This window comes from Schistocerca serialis, chromosome 9 (genome assembly GCF_023864345.2).
Source record: "Schistocerca serialis cubense isolate TAMUIC-IGC-003099 chromosome 9, iqSchSeri2.2, whole genome shotgun sequence".
In the NCBI taxonomy this organism is placed as follows: Eukaryota; Metazoa; Arthropoda; class Insecta; order Orthoptera; family Acrididae; genus Schistocerca; species Schistocerca serialis.
In genome coordinates, this window is record NC_064646.1 from 380,350,126 (window position 1) to 380,362,236 (window position 12,111).

General features: G+C 40.9%; 1 protein-coding gene across 2 annotated transcripts in view; it reads right to left on the minus strand.

The window, feature by feature from the left end:
- The window catches only part of LOC126418869 (fatty acid synthase-like), a 431,809-nt gene that overhangs the window by 185,995 nt on the left and 233,703 nt on the right, over positions 1–12,111 (minus strand). For both annotated transcript variants that reach the window (XM_050085866.1, XM_050085867.1), the window contains exons 20-22: positions 8,923–9,057; positions 6,587–6,880; positions 6,276–6,466 (exon numbers count right to left, since the gene is read on the minus strand). In XM_050085866.1, coding sequence (XP_049941823.1) covers positions 6,276–6,466; positions 6,587–6,880; positions 8,923–9,057 — 620 coding nt within the window. The remainder of the gene's footprint in view (positions 1–6,275; positions 6,467–6,586; positions 6,881–8,922; positions 9,058–12,111) is intronic.

Sequence of the window (12,111 nt, forward strand, 5' to 3'; positions counted from 1 at the left end):
TGTAGTAGCTTACCCACATTCCTATTTTCCTATTCATTATTAAACCTACTCCTGCATTACCCATATATTGATTTTGTGTTTATAACCCTGTAGTCACCTGACCAGAAGTCTTGTTCCTCCTGCCACAAAACTTCACTAATTTCCACTATATCTAACTTTAACCTATCCATTTCCCTTTTTAAATTTTCTAACCTACCTGCCCGATTAAGGGACCTGACATTCCGTGCTCCGATCCGTTGAACGCCAGATTTCTTTCTCCTGATAATGACATCCTCTTGAGTAGTCCCTGCCTGGAGATCCAAATGGGGGACTATTTTACCTCTGGAATATTTTACACAAGAGGATGCCATCATCATTTAACCATACAGTAAAGCTGCGTGCCCTCGGGAAAAATTACGGCTGTAGTTTCCCCTTGCTTTTAGCCGTTCGCAGTACCAGCACAGCAAGGCCGTTTTGGTTAGTGTTACAAGGTCAGATCAGTCAATCATTCAGACTGCTGCCCCTGCAACTACTGAAAAGGCTGTTGCCCCTCTTCAGGAACCACACGTTTGTTTGGCCTCTCAACAGATACCCCTCCGTTGTGGTTGCACCTATGGTACGGCTATCTGTATCGCTGAGGCACGCAAGCCTCCCCACCAACGGCAAGGTCCATGGTTCATGAGGGGGTTGAATATACAGGGGATTCAAAAATAGGTTTACAAACTGACATGGCACACTGGGCATATAACAAGGATCATTAATAACATAGATAATGGGGGTCACAAACGACATCCGGAGATGCTAAATGGCATTGCAGTTATTTAGTCACATGCTACAAATGAATGCTCACTACAGGAGAGCTCAAAATTTTTTCCAGGTGCATTGAGACATGCTCTATATCGATACTTCATTGAACGGTACACTCTCTCAAAGATACCTGCTATACCTCAAAGACATTCTGCTGCGACAATAATTCTGCCCACTGGGTCCTCCAGTTATGTAAGAAGTGTTCCATGCAAAATGGGATAGAACAGGTGATCATGGCAGCCATGTGACTGGCCCACAATGACCAGTCCAGCAGCACAAATGGTTGCCTGCAGATGTGCTCTCACTTATCTGCCGAAATCCATGGGGCCTCCATTGTGCTGAAATCAAATGCAGCAACAAACAAGCATTGGAACATCATTCAGCATGTCCGGCAGAACCTCTTGCAGGAATAAGAGATACATGCAGTCATTGAGTTGGTCTGGGAGAATGTACGGCCCAATCCAACAGTCTCACGATGATTCCAGCCCACAAGTTAAGGATAAATTTGCATTATGAGGCATTCTTAAGTGTAGCATGTGGTTTTGCATCCACCCACATATGCAAGATGTGAACATTCATCATGTCCTCAAGTGTGAAAAATGACAATCATTGTGAAGCTTTGATCTGCACCGGATTCCTGCAGAAACCTCTGCCCAAATTTCATGCACTTGTTGTAGACTCCTGGTTGCAATTCCTTGACATGCTGTAAATGAAATTTATGCAGTCCTTTGTTATCAGTAGTATGGGATACACCTCATGCTCTTGTTGACAGCATATGCTGCACCCTTTCAAGAATGGTTCCTTAAGCAAAACTGTCCATGTTGTTCATTGATGACTAGCTTCTGGCTTGTACACATGCAACGAGCCGGTTTTGCATAACTGGCTATGCAGAATGGTGAATAATGTGTGGCATAGCACCTTTCTCCCGGACTGTTTCACATGATACAATCAGATGGCTTCTTGCCCACTGCAGTTGGCCATGCCATAAAGCAAATGCATCTCAACCATTTTACAGTATGTATAACTAGCCATGTTACTCCATACACTTTCGTGCTGAGAATGGCAACAGTCTCCATGTGCTCTGTCTGTGCTTGTATAGCACTGACCTCTCATGACTGTAGTGCCCTCTTGTGGGGATTGCAACCCCTGTTTCCTATGTGATTACTGATCTCCTGTTGTATGCCTGATGTGCCATGTCAGTTTGTAAACAGTTTTTATTGTATCTAAGTAATCCAACAGTGAAGCAGAAACATTGTTGCATCTTGGCATGTGCACATTCTAATCTTCCACAATTATACCATGTCATTCTGATAATATTATTTGTTGATGAAAGACATTTTTGAACACATGTCTTCAGCATGGGCTTTTCAATGAAGAAATGTTATGTGCCATAAAGAAGTCTGACATTAAATCGATAGTTGACTTCACTGATGATGATGACAATTTTGTACCAGAGATAGATGAAGACTAAGACCTTGTGAATGAGGAGAGATTAGTGGATGAGGATTCAGATGCTGATGTACATCAATCCTCACCTCAGCAATCACAACTGGACCAGTTGAATACCTATAAAAAGATGGACACTACTAATGGCATCAAGTGGGAAGTTTTTCATCTTCTGGAGACGATTAACTAGATTCTAGAAGAGAGAGGAAGAACAATTATTTATGTTCACCTACAAGTAGAAGATCCTGTCATCAGTGCTTTCTGTCTTATTTTTGATGAATCAGTGCTGTGTCTCATGAAGAAATACATAGAATTCAACACTCAAAAAGTGTTGAGAACAATAATTAGACTAAACAATATAATATGGATAATATGAATCATATATACTAAATGAGTCTGGAAGGTTCTAAAAATTGGCAATATATGAAAGTCCACAGGTAAGGGCGATGATAAATTGGTAAGTATTTTCTTCTTGAAATAATTAATGTATTAATTATCTTGATAAATAATTATTGCTATAACTCCCTAAAATAAAGTCTTTGTTTAAGTCAAATATGAAAATATTTTATGCAGGGTCAAAATTGCCCCTACTGCCATTTTGGGAATGTCAGGAAGTCCACTGTTCTGTGTTAACACCATTTCCAACTGAAATAATTATATACTCACTGAAAGCATCCTGAACTCCATTTCATTATATATGGTACTGTTTGTTGTGTGTATGAAGCTGTAGTATTTTGATAGTGGTTATGTTTACAATGTCCAGCACTATAAAGATGTTGTGGGCAAATATGGATTGCTTCTCAATGAAATGTCCTGAGTCCTTAATGTATGTGTCGGTCTTCCCCTTGTGTGGCTGGAGCAGAGAGGCCAAGTGTTTTGCCAGTTTATATGTCAGTGATCCAGGAGCGCTAACGATCGGTCTCAGTGGAACGTTGTTCTTATGGATCTTGGGTAATCCATACAGCCGAGGTGGTAGGGCTTCTGTGTTGGGCAGGTTTCTCTGTATGTCCGCTGGCAGAGAAGACGTCTTGATTAATCGATTCGTATTCCATGTGATACGCTGCGTCGGATCTGCACTTAGTTTTTGGTACGTCGTCGGATCTAATAGGTCTTGGATCTTTTGCTCATCCTCTCCAGTCTTCATTGCGATGGTCGCATTCCCCTTATCGGCAGGCAGTACCAATATACTCTTGTCAGCGTTGAGATTCTTAATGGCTTGTACCCCTTCTTTCTTTAGGTTGCAAGCTGGTGGTTTTGCTCGGCGCAGTACCCTGGCTGTTTCCGTGCATATTTCCTCTGCCCTTTCACAAGGAAGGATCCGAATGGCTGCTTCGGTGTTGGCAATGATATCCTCCATAGGTATAGTTCTCGGGGTGATAGCAAAATTCCCTCCTTTTTGAAGAACAGACACTTCCTCTTCAGTCAATTGTTGTTCAGTGAGGTTGACCACTGTGTGTGACATGTCGGGAATCGCCTTGTAAGTCTGCTTCCGGAATCTTTCAAACTTTTTCTTCTGTCGCTCGGTGCAGCGCTCAAGTTCGTTCTCCATGCTCCTGTGAGTGATGCTGTCGATCTAGTCCCAGTCGTCTCGATGCATTCTGCTACTTAGTTGACAGAAAATGTCCAGAAGCTCCTGATCCGTTCTTGCCAAGTCTCTCCGTGTTGTCTGTATTCGCTCACGAAGAAAAGATCGTTCCACTCTGTCGTAGATATGATGTGCTTGGGCGGTGGTGAATAGGCACTTACATCTCATTGAGAAGCTGAAGAAACTGAAACTTGCACCAAACGACATCTTGGTCAGCTTTGATGTTGTTTCGTTATTTACGAAAGTGCCACTCAGTGACGCTGTGGAGCACATCGGCTCCATTTTTCCGCAGGACATCAGAAACCTCTTCCATGCATGTCTCACCACGAGCTATTTCACATGGAATGGCGATTTCTATGAACAGCTGGAATGCGTCGCCATGGGTAGTCCTCTCAGTCCAGTGGTGGCCAACTTCTTCATGGAACAATTTGAAGCACACGCACTGGACTCGGCAACTTGCAAACCTAAGGTGTAGTACAGGTACGTCGATGATACTTTCGTGGCGTGGAGCGATGGTGAAGAACAGCTCGGTGACTTCCTAAGACACTTGAACAGCCTACATGCCAACATAACATTTACCATGGAAGTAGAAAAGGACAAGAAACTGCCATTTCTTGATGTGCTGGTCACAAGGGACGGCCAAACCCTGGGACACAGTGTGTATTGAAAACCAACACACACAGACCGATACCAGCACAAACTGTCAAACCACCACCCGAGCCAGAAAAGAGGAGTGATTAGTACGCTCGTAACAAGAGCAGGACGAATATGTGAGCCGCAACACCTCAAACGAGAAATGCAACACCTGGAAACTGTCCTGAGGAGCAATGGGTACTCCACAAATTATATTAGAAGTTTAACAGAGCTAAACACTCGGCGAAGTAAGGAACCAGAAAAAGAAATGTCGGGTACGGCCTTTCTGCCATACATTCCCAGAGTGACGGACAGAATCGGCCGTATATTGCGCAAAAATGTCGTAAAGACAATTTTCAAACCGACAAGGAAGATCAAAGAATGTCTTAGGTCGACGAAGGAGAAATGAGACCCACTTGCAATGTCGGGAATATACCGTATACCATGCACATGCGGAAAAGTTTATGTCGGAATGACTGGACGATCCATCAACACCAGGATCAAAGAGCATAAGCGACATTGCAGGTTGGGGCAGGTGGAGAAATCTTCCGTGGCAGAGCACGCACTGAATGAGACCGACCACGTAATAAAATTCGCCAACACGGAAGTTCTGGCTGTAGAGAAGCATTATCACACGCGCTTCTTCAGAGAAGCTGTAGAAATACAAAAACACACGAACAGTTTGAACAAGAAAGAGGAAAGCCTTAAGATCAATGGATCCTAGCTTCCCGTACTGCAGCGAACGACCGTCACAGATAGCAAGAGAAGAACCACACCGGAAATGACTGCGGAGAAGCACTTGGACATTGGCGCGCCAGGTACATATAGTCTGCGGCCGCGAGTTCGGCTCCAGTTCACCACCGGCATTGGAGGGTGATGCTTTGACAATGCCAGCCACTCATGCTGGCGAAACGTCAGAAAAATCATTAGATGAACGTCGGCCGAAGAACCCGAGACAGTAGCCAATAGGCAGTTTGTCAACAAGTGGCCACGAAAGCCTTAACAATTTTTTTAAAATTTTTATGTTAACTATTTATAAACCAACTTCCTACACCTATTCATTTCTCAGTGGCATCATCTACATGTGGTTCTCCATGGACTCACGTTAACTGTTTTATTATTATTAGCTAGTGGATAATGGTGCTCCCAATTTATTGGATTTGTTCTGAGTCATGGGAATTCTTTTTGAGGTAGATTATGAAGTGGTGTGATGATTAGTTAAATGGTACCCCAAGACTACAAACAGATCATTTCACTACTAATAAAACAAACACAATTTTCCTACATGAGACATTTAGTAGGCATGTTACAGTCTCAGAACAAAAAAATGTTACCATAAAATACCAAAATAATAGAATGACACAAGCAAAAAAGTTGATCATTGCAGCATCTCAGGAGGTCTCAAAAATAGATTCAAATTGTGGCATTTTATGAAGCAGTCAAGAAACATCTTTTTTCACGGCTTGCATCTCTGAAAACTTCACAGAACTCTTTTATTCTGCAGAACTTATGATTCAATGTGAGGAGGAACTGATAAACCAAAAATATACAGATTTATTCCTGTCTGTGTTTCATCTATCTCTTTATTACAAAGTGAGTTGTACTATGTTTTTTTCAGTGAACAAAAGCCAACAAATGAACACTGAATTCAGAGTTTATTGAAAGGATATAGTGTATCATATAAGATCATTATACGCTAATCACCAAATTTATGAAGCCTCTTTCTAGATGGTTACATTTACTAACTATTTTTATGTCAATGAAATTTTAAATAATCTTATGTGGTGTCAGAGCTTACTAAGCAGTTAAGCAGTAAGCTACTAACCTGACGCGAGTGCCTCCAGGTTCCATACGTGTGCAGTTTGTCAGGCCCAGAATACCACTATTGTTATTGCCTTGTGCAACCAAAACAACTTGGTGTTTGCCTTTCTGCATTAAGGACTTTAGTTGTGGCAGCCAGGTGCAGTCATTTCCACTTACATTCACAAACTGAACATCTGTTTGTGGATTGCCCTTCTGATGAATAACACATAAAAAGTTGCGACTAGTAAACAGTACAAGATGGGTAAAAATAAACCACAGTTACAGTAAGAGTATTGATATTACTTAACAAATAAATAAATAAAAATTATTTACCTTTTTCACTACGATCAGATGATCATTTCCACCAGCTATTGCATAATTCATTACAACAGTTATAGATTGCTCTAGATCTCTCAAATCACCATTTAATGTTTCTTTGGAGATAATGAAGCCATTGTCAGCAAGTGCAGCAAGAGCATCTTTCAGATGTTGGGTGTTTCTTCCAAATACTAAACCTGTGCCCAGGACCATCAGGCAATCACTTTCCTCTTTGAGGCTACGTTTCTCAAACTGTACACCTTCCGGTGGATCTGATGAGGGCGGTTCATCAAGAACTGTCAGATTAGCCTAGATGCAAAATAGAATCATGATTATATTAGTAAACATAATATTAGTCAGTAGATATTAATAACTTCTAACTAGTGGTAAAATTTCAGATTTCAGTCTTGTTAAATTCTAAATCATAAAAGAACAATTTAAACATCATTATTGTTTGTATAGTGCCTTATGAAACAGTTCCTGAGGTCCTGTGTGTGTGTGTGTGTGTGTGTGTGTGTGTGTGTGTGTGTGTGTGTGTGTGTGTGTGTGAATCGGTAAACAGTGGCAGGGAGGGAGAGAGTGAGAGGGATAGAGAAAGGGCGGGAGGGAGGGAGGGAGAGGGATAGGGAAGGGGTGGGAGGGAGGAAGGAAAGAAGGGAGGGGGAAAGAGAGAGAGAGAGAGAGAGATAGAGAGAGAGAGAGATGCAGGAGTGAGAGAGCAGGTGAGAGAGACAGAAAGAGAGAGAGGGACAGAGGGAGACTGACGTTCTGTAAAGCTGTGTAAAACAAGACAAAAAGGAGTGAAAAAGTCATAAAGCAATGAAGCAACAATATCAATTCTTTCAACAGACTGGGTGACAAACTTAACAAAAATATGAGCAATCACAAAACGGATATCAATAACAAAAATTTCAGACAAGTATGTGAAACATTAATGTTTTATTTTGGATAGTTCACTGAGATGCTGCAATGTTCAACTTTTTTACTTGTGTCATTATTGATGTCTGGCCAGTAATCACAAATACTACTGTTATGTATTACTTTTGTTTATAGCCTCGAAAGGGTAACTGTCATCCCATTGTGTGATGTTTTCTGAATTTGTGGATGATTGCAATCAGGTAGGTTATATTTCATTACTAAACATCAAATTCACATTCAACGATTAGCATAACTCAGTTGTGGTCAGGTAATTTATGTAATGCTAACAAAGATCATGTCCACATGTCTGACAGTTCATGTATAGAAATAAAATGATCTAGACTACCCTTCTGCACTGAGTAGGACCACAAAACATGTGGTACAAATAACTTAGAGTCCCATCCAAAGCCATATATAATATAAATCAAAGACTAAGAAATACATGTGTGATGTCAAAACAGGAAATGCTTGAGTCATTATTTTTTAAAATCTGAGAAAAATATTGATGAAAACACTTATTTATGACTGTAGATGTATAAATATTATGCTCTTACATAGAGATTGAAGAGCAGTATATTGTAAGACTAAATATGCCTGCCAGAATTACATGTTGTAATGTATGAGAAGCATGATTGCTAGATAATAAGTTTTTGTGCTTGATATCATTTATTTCAGAAGAAAAGAGAACACAATTTATAAACTACAAGAGATGATGAGATGATTCCAGACATGCAGCAAATGTTACACATCAAGAAGTTTCATTGTCCTTATATCTCAGTCAGACACTCGGCTAATTCATGGGAATAGGTTGCAATGCAACATGTCACAAACTAAAACCATACAAGTGCAAATATTTGCACAACAATAGGCAAAATTCAAAAACCTCCAAGAGAAGTCACAACCAGAAACAAAAAGCTACTGAGCTATGAAGCTCTCTAAAAATGTGAGTGAGGGGAAGCTTCTGTTGAAGAATGAAATTTTGCACCCACACCTTAGTAATAAAGCAGAAAAAAATTAAATTTTGAAGTTTATTGCAATTACACTGTTGTTTTTGGAGAAAAATAACCATAGTTGTTCCATTTCTCTTCTTGTAAACTATGACTTGTAAGCAATGTAAAGTTTTATTTGTTTAAAGAATATTAGAACATAAGTCTTAAATCAAGCAACAGTTAAACATGAATTCTAGCAAGAATGACCAGCTATGGTAAAGGCTCACAGTAAATTTACATGGAAAAAAGAAAAGAAAAGGCAACCAAAGATATTTACCACTGTTCATATTCTCATGCTTCCTTTTTATGGTTTTATCTCCCAATAGAGAGGCTTTTATTTACTCAAGTCTGAGATACAGTTTTATCTACTTTACAGTGCAGTATGTCAAGCACCAGGTCATGATTATTAGATTCCAATGACATATAAACAGGAATATTTTGTACCTGTATGACAGGAAGATCTGCAAGAATATTTCCAATTTCAGTTGACAAAAATTCATTGCCGTTATCCCCAGGCAGTTCAACAGCCTTCACCTTCCTCACCACTGGATTGTTCTCCAAGGCCACATGGACACTGACCTAAACACATAAGCTTGTCAACACACTAATGTGGTTTCTGTAGTAAATATAAATTAAATGATTTCTCCATTAAACATGTGAATGAAAACACCTTACAATAGTTAATATTCTCCTCAAACTAGATACACAATACGTTATTTTTTGTTAAATGATCATAAATACTACCATACTCTGCTCTTAACTAAATTTTGCCATGTTTCTAAGCCAACCTGACTTCTTAAAAACTTAACATTGTCCACATTAACAGTGTATTGGCAAAGATAGCACATTTTATACTCTTGAGTTCTACTTGTCTCTTGGCTCTGAGTGTCATAAATGTAGGCTTTCTCTAACTTGTTTCAGGACTAAATTGGTAATTAAGGAACAATTTTCGAAATGAAGCAAATTTATAGTCTGCTCTGTTTCTGAAGTTTGACCATGAAGCAAAGAAAATATAGTTAAAATATAGCGGAATTCTTGATTAAGAGAGTGCCTGTAAGTTCAATTTAGAGAGGCAGACAAAGCACTGAATGGAACTGAAATCAAACAGTGAAGTTAAGGTTTCTTCACTGCACTTTATACTAAGTTTGTAGAAATTGAATAAACAGCTTATAATGTTGTATGAAATATGTTTCTCATTACTTTCATTTCACGGTTTTCAACATTTCAAACTATCCAATCTCTGTTTCTTACAAAGGAAATGTGAAACCAGAAATCTGTTGTGAGAAAGCCATGAATCTGGAACAATTATCAGTGAAAATTTATACCAAATGTGAAATCCAGATAATTTGGTCTGACTCCATTACAGTTTACAATGACACCAGCAACCTTCCGGAGAGGTAAAAGATTTAAGCAGAAACACTTTTAAAGAAATTAAGAAATTAAAAAACGTAACTGTATTACTGAGTGAGCTAATGCAGTGTGGTCACTAGACTCGCATTCAGGAGTCGATGGTTCAAACCCACGTCCAGCAATACTGATATAGATTTTCTGTGATGTCCTGAATCACTTCAGGCAAATACCAGGATGGTCCATTTGAAAGGGCACGGCTGACGTCCTTCCCCATCCTTCCCTTATCCAATGGGACCAATGACCTTGCTGTTTGCTCCCCTCCCCCAAATCAACCAACCAACCAATAACTATATTGTTAGTCAATAGTACAGGTATTTATAGATACTGTTATACAGTTATAATTCTTATTAGAATCACAAGATTATGGCACATTTGTTTTGAGAAACTGAGCGCTGTTCAGTAAAATTTTATAAATAGAAAAAAATAAAACTGCCTATTGGCTTCTGTCTTGGGTTCTTCGGCTGACGTTCATCTAATGATTTTTCTGACGTTTCGCCAGCACGAGTGGCTGGCATTGTCAAAGCTTCACCCTCCATTGCCGGTGGTGAACTGGAGCTGAGCTCGCGGCCGTAGACTATATGTACCTGGCGCACAAACGTTCGAGGGCTTCTCCGCGGTCATTTCCAGTGCGGTTCTCCTCTTGCTACCTGCGACGGTCGTTCGCTGCAGTACGGGAAGCCAGGATCCATTGACCTTAAGGCTTTCCTCTTTCTTGTTCAAACTGTTTGTGTGTTTTTGTATTTCAACAGCTTCTCTGAACAAGCGCGTGTGATAGTGCTTCTCTACAGCCAGAACTTCAGTGTTGGCGAATTTTATTACGTGGTCGGTCTCATTCAGTGTGTGCTCTGCCACGACCGATTTCTCCACCTGCCCCAACCTGCAATGTCGCTTATGCTCTTTGATCCTGGTGTTAATGGATCATCCAGTCATTCCGACATAAACTTTTCTGCATGTGCATGGTATACGGTATATTCCCGACATTGCAAGTGGGTCTCATTTCTCCTTCGTCGATCTAAGACACTCTTTGATCTTCCTTGTCGATTTGAAAATCGTCTTTATGCCATGTTCGCGCAAAATACGGCCGATTCTGTCCGTCACTCTGGGAATGTATGGCAGAAAGGCCGTACCCGACATTTCTTTTTCTGGTTCCTTACTTCGCCGAGTGTTTGGCTCTGTTAGACTTCTAATATAATTTGTGGAGTACCCATTGCTCGTTTGAGGTGTTGCGGCTCACATATTCGTCCTGCTCTCGTTACGAGCATACTAATCATGCCTCTTTTCTGGCTAGGGTGGTGGTTTGACAGTTTGTGCAGGTATCGGTCTGTGTGTGTCGGTTTTCGATACACACTGTGTCCCAGGTTTTCGCCGTCCCTTGTGACCAGCACATCTAGAAATGACAGTTTCTTGTCCTTTTCTACTTCCATGACAAATGTTACGTTGGCATGGAGGTTGTTCAAGTGTCTTAGGAAGTCACTGAGCTGTTTTTCACCATGGCTCCACACCACGAAAGTATCATCGACGTACCTGTACCACACCTTAGGTTTGCAAGTCGCCGAGACCAGTGCGTGTGCTTCGAATTGTTCCATGAAGAAGTTGGCCACCATTGGACTGAGAGGACTACCCATGGCGACGCCTTCCAGCTGTTCGTAGAAATCGCCATTCCACTTGAAATAGCTCGTGGTGAGTCATGCATGGAAGAGCTTTCTGATGTCTTGCGGGAAAATGGAACCGATGTGCTCCAGAGCGTCACTGAGTGGCACTTTGGTAAATAACGAAACAACATCAAAGCTGACCAGGATGTCGTTTGGTGCAAGTTTCAGTTTCTTCAGCTTCTCAATGAAATGTCCTGAGTCCTTAATGTATGTGTCGGTCTTCCCCTTCTGTGGCTGGAGCAGAGAGGCCAAGTGTTTTCCCAGTTTATATGTCGGTGATCCAGGAACGCTAATGATCGGTCTCAGTGGAACGTTGTTCTTATGGATCTTGGGTAATCCATACAGCCGAGGTGGTAGGGCTTCTGTGTTGCGCATGTTTCTCTGTATGTCCACTGGCAGAGAAGACGCCTCGATCTGCCGGCGGACATACAGAGAAACCTGCGCAACACAGAAGCCCTACCACCTCGGCTGTATGGATTACCCAAGATCCATAAGAACAACGTTCCACTGAGACCGATCGTTAGCGCTCCTGGATCACCGACATATAAACTGGGAAAACACTTGGCCTCTC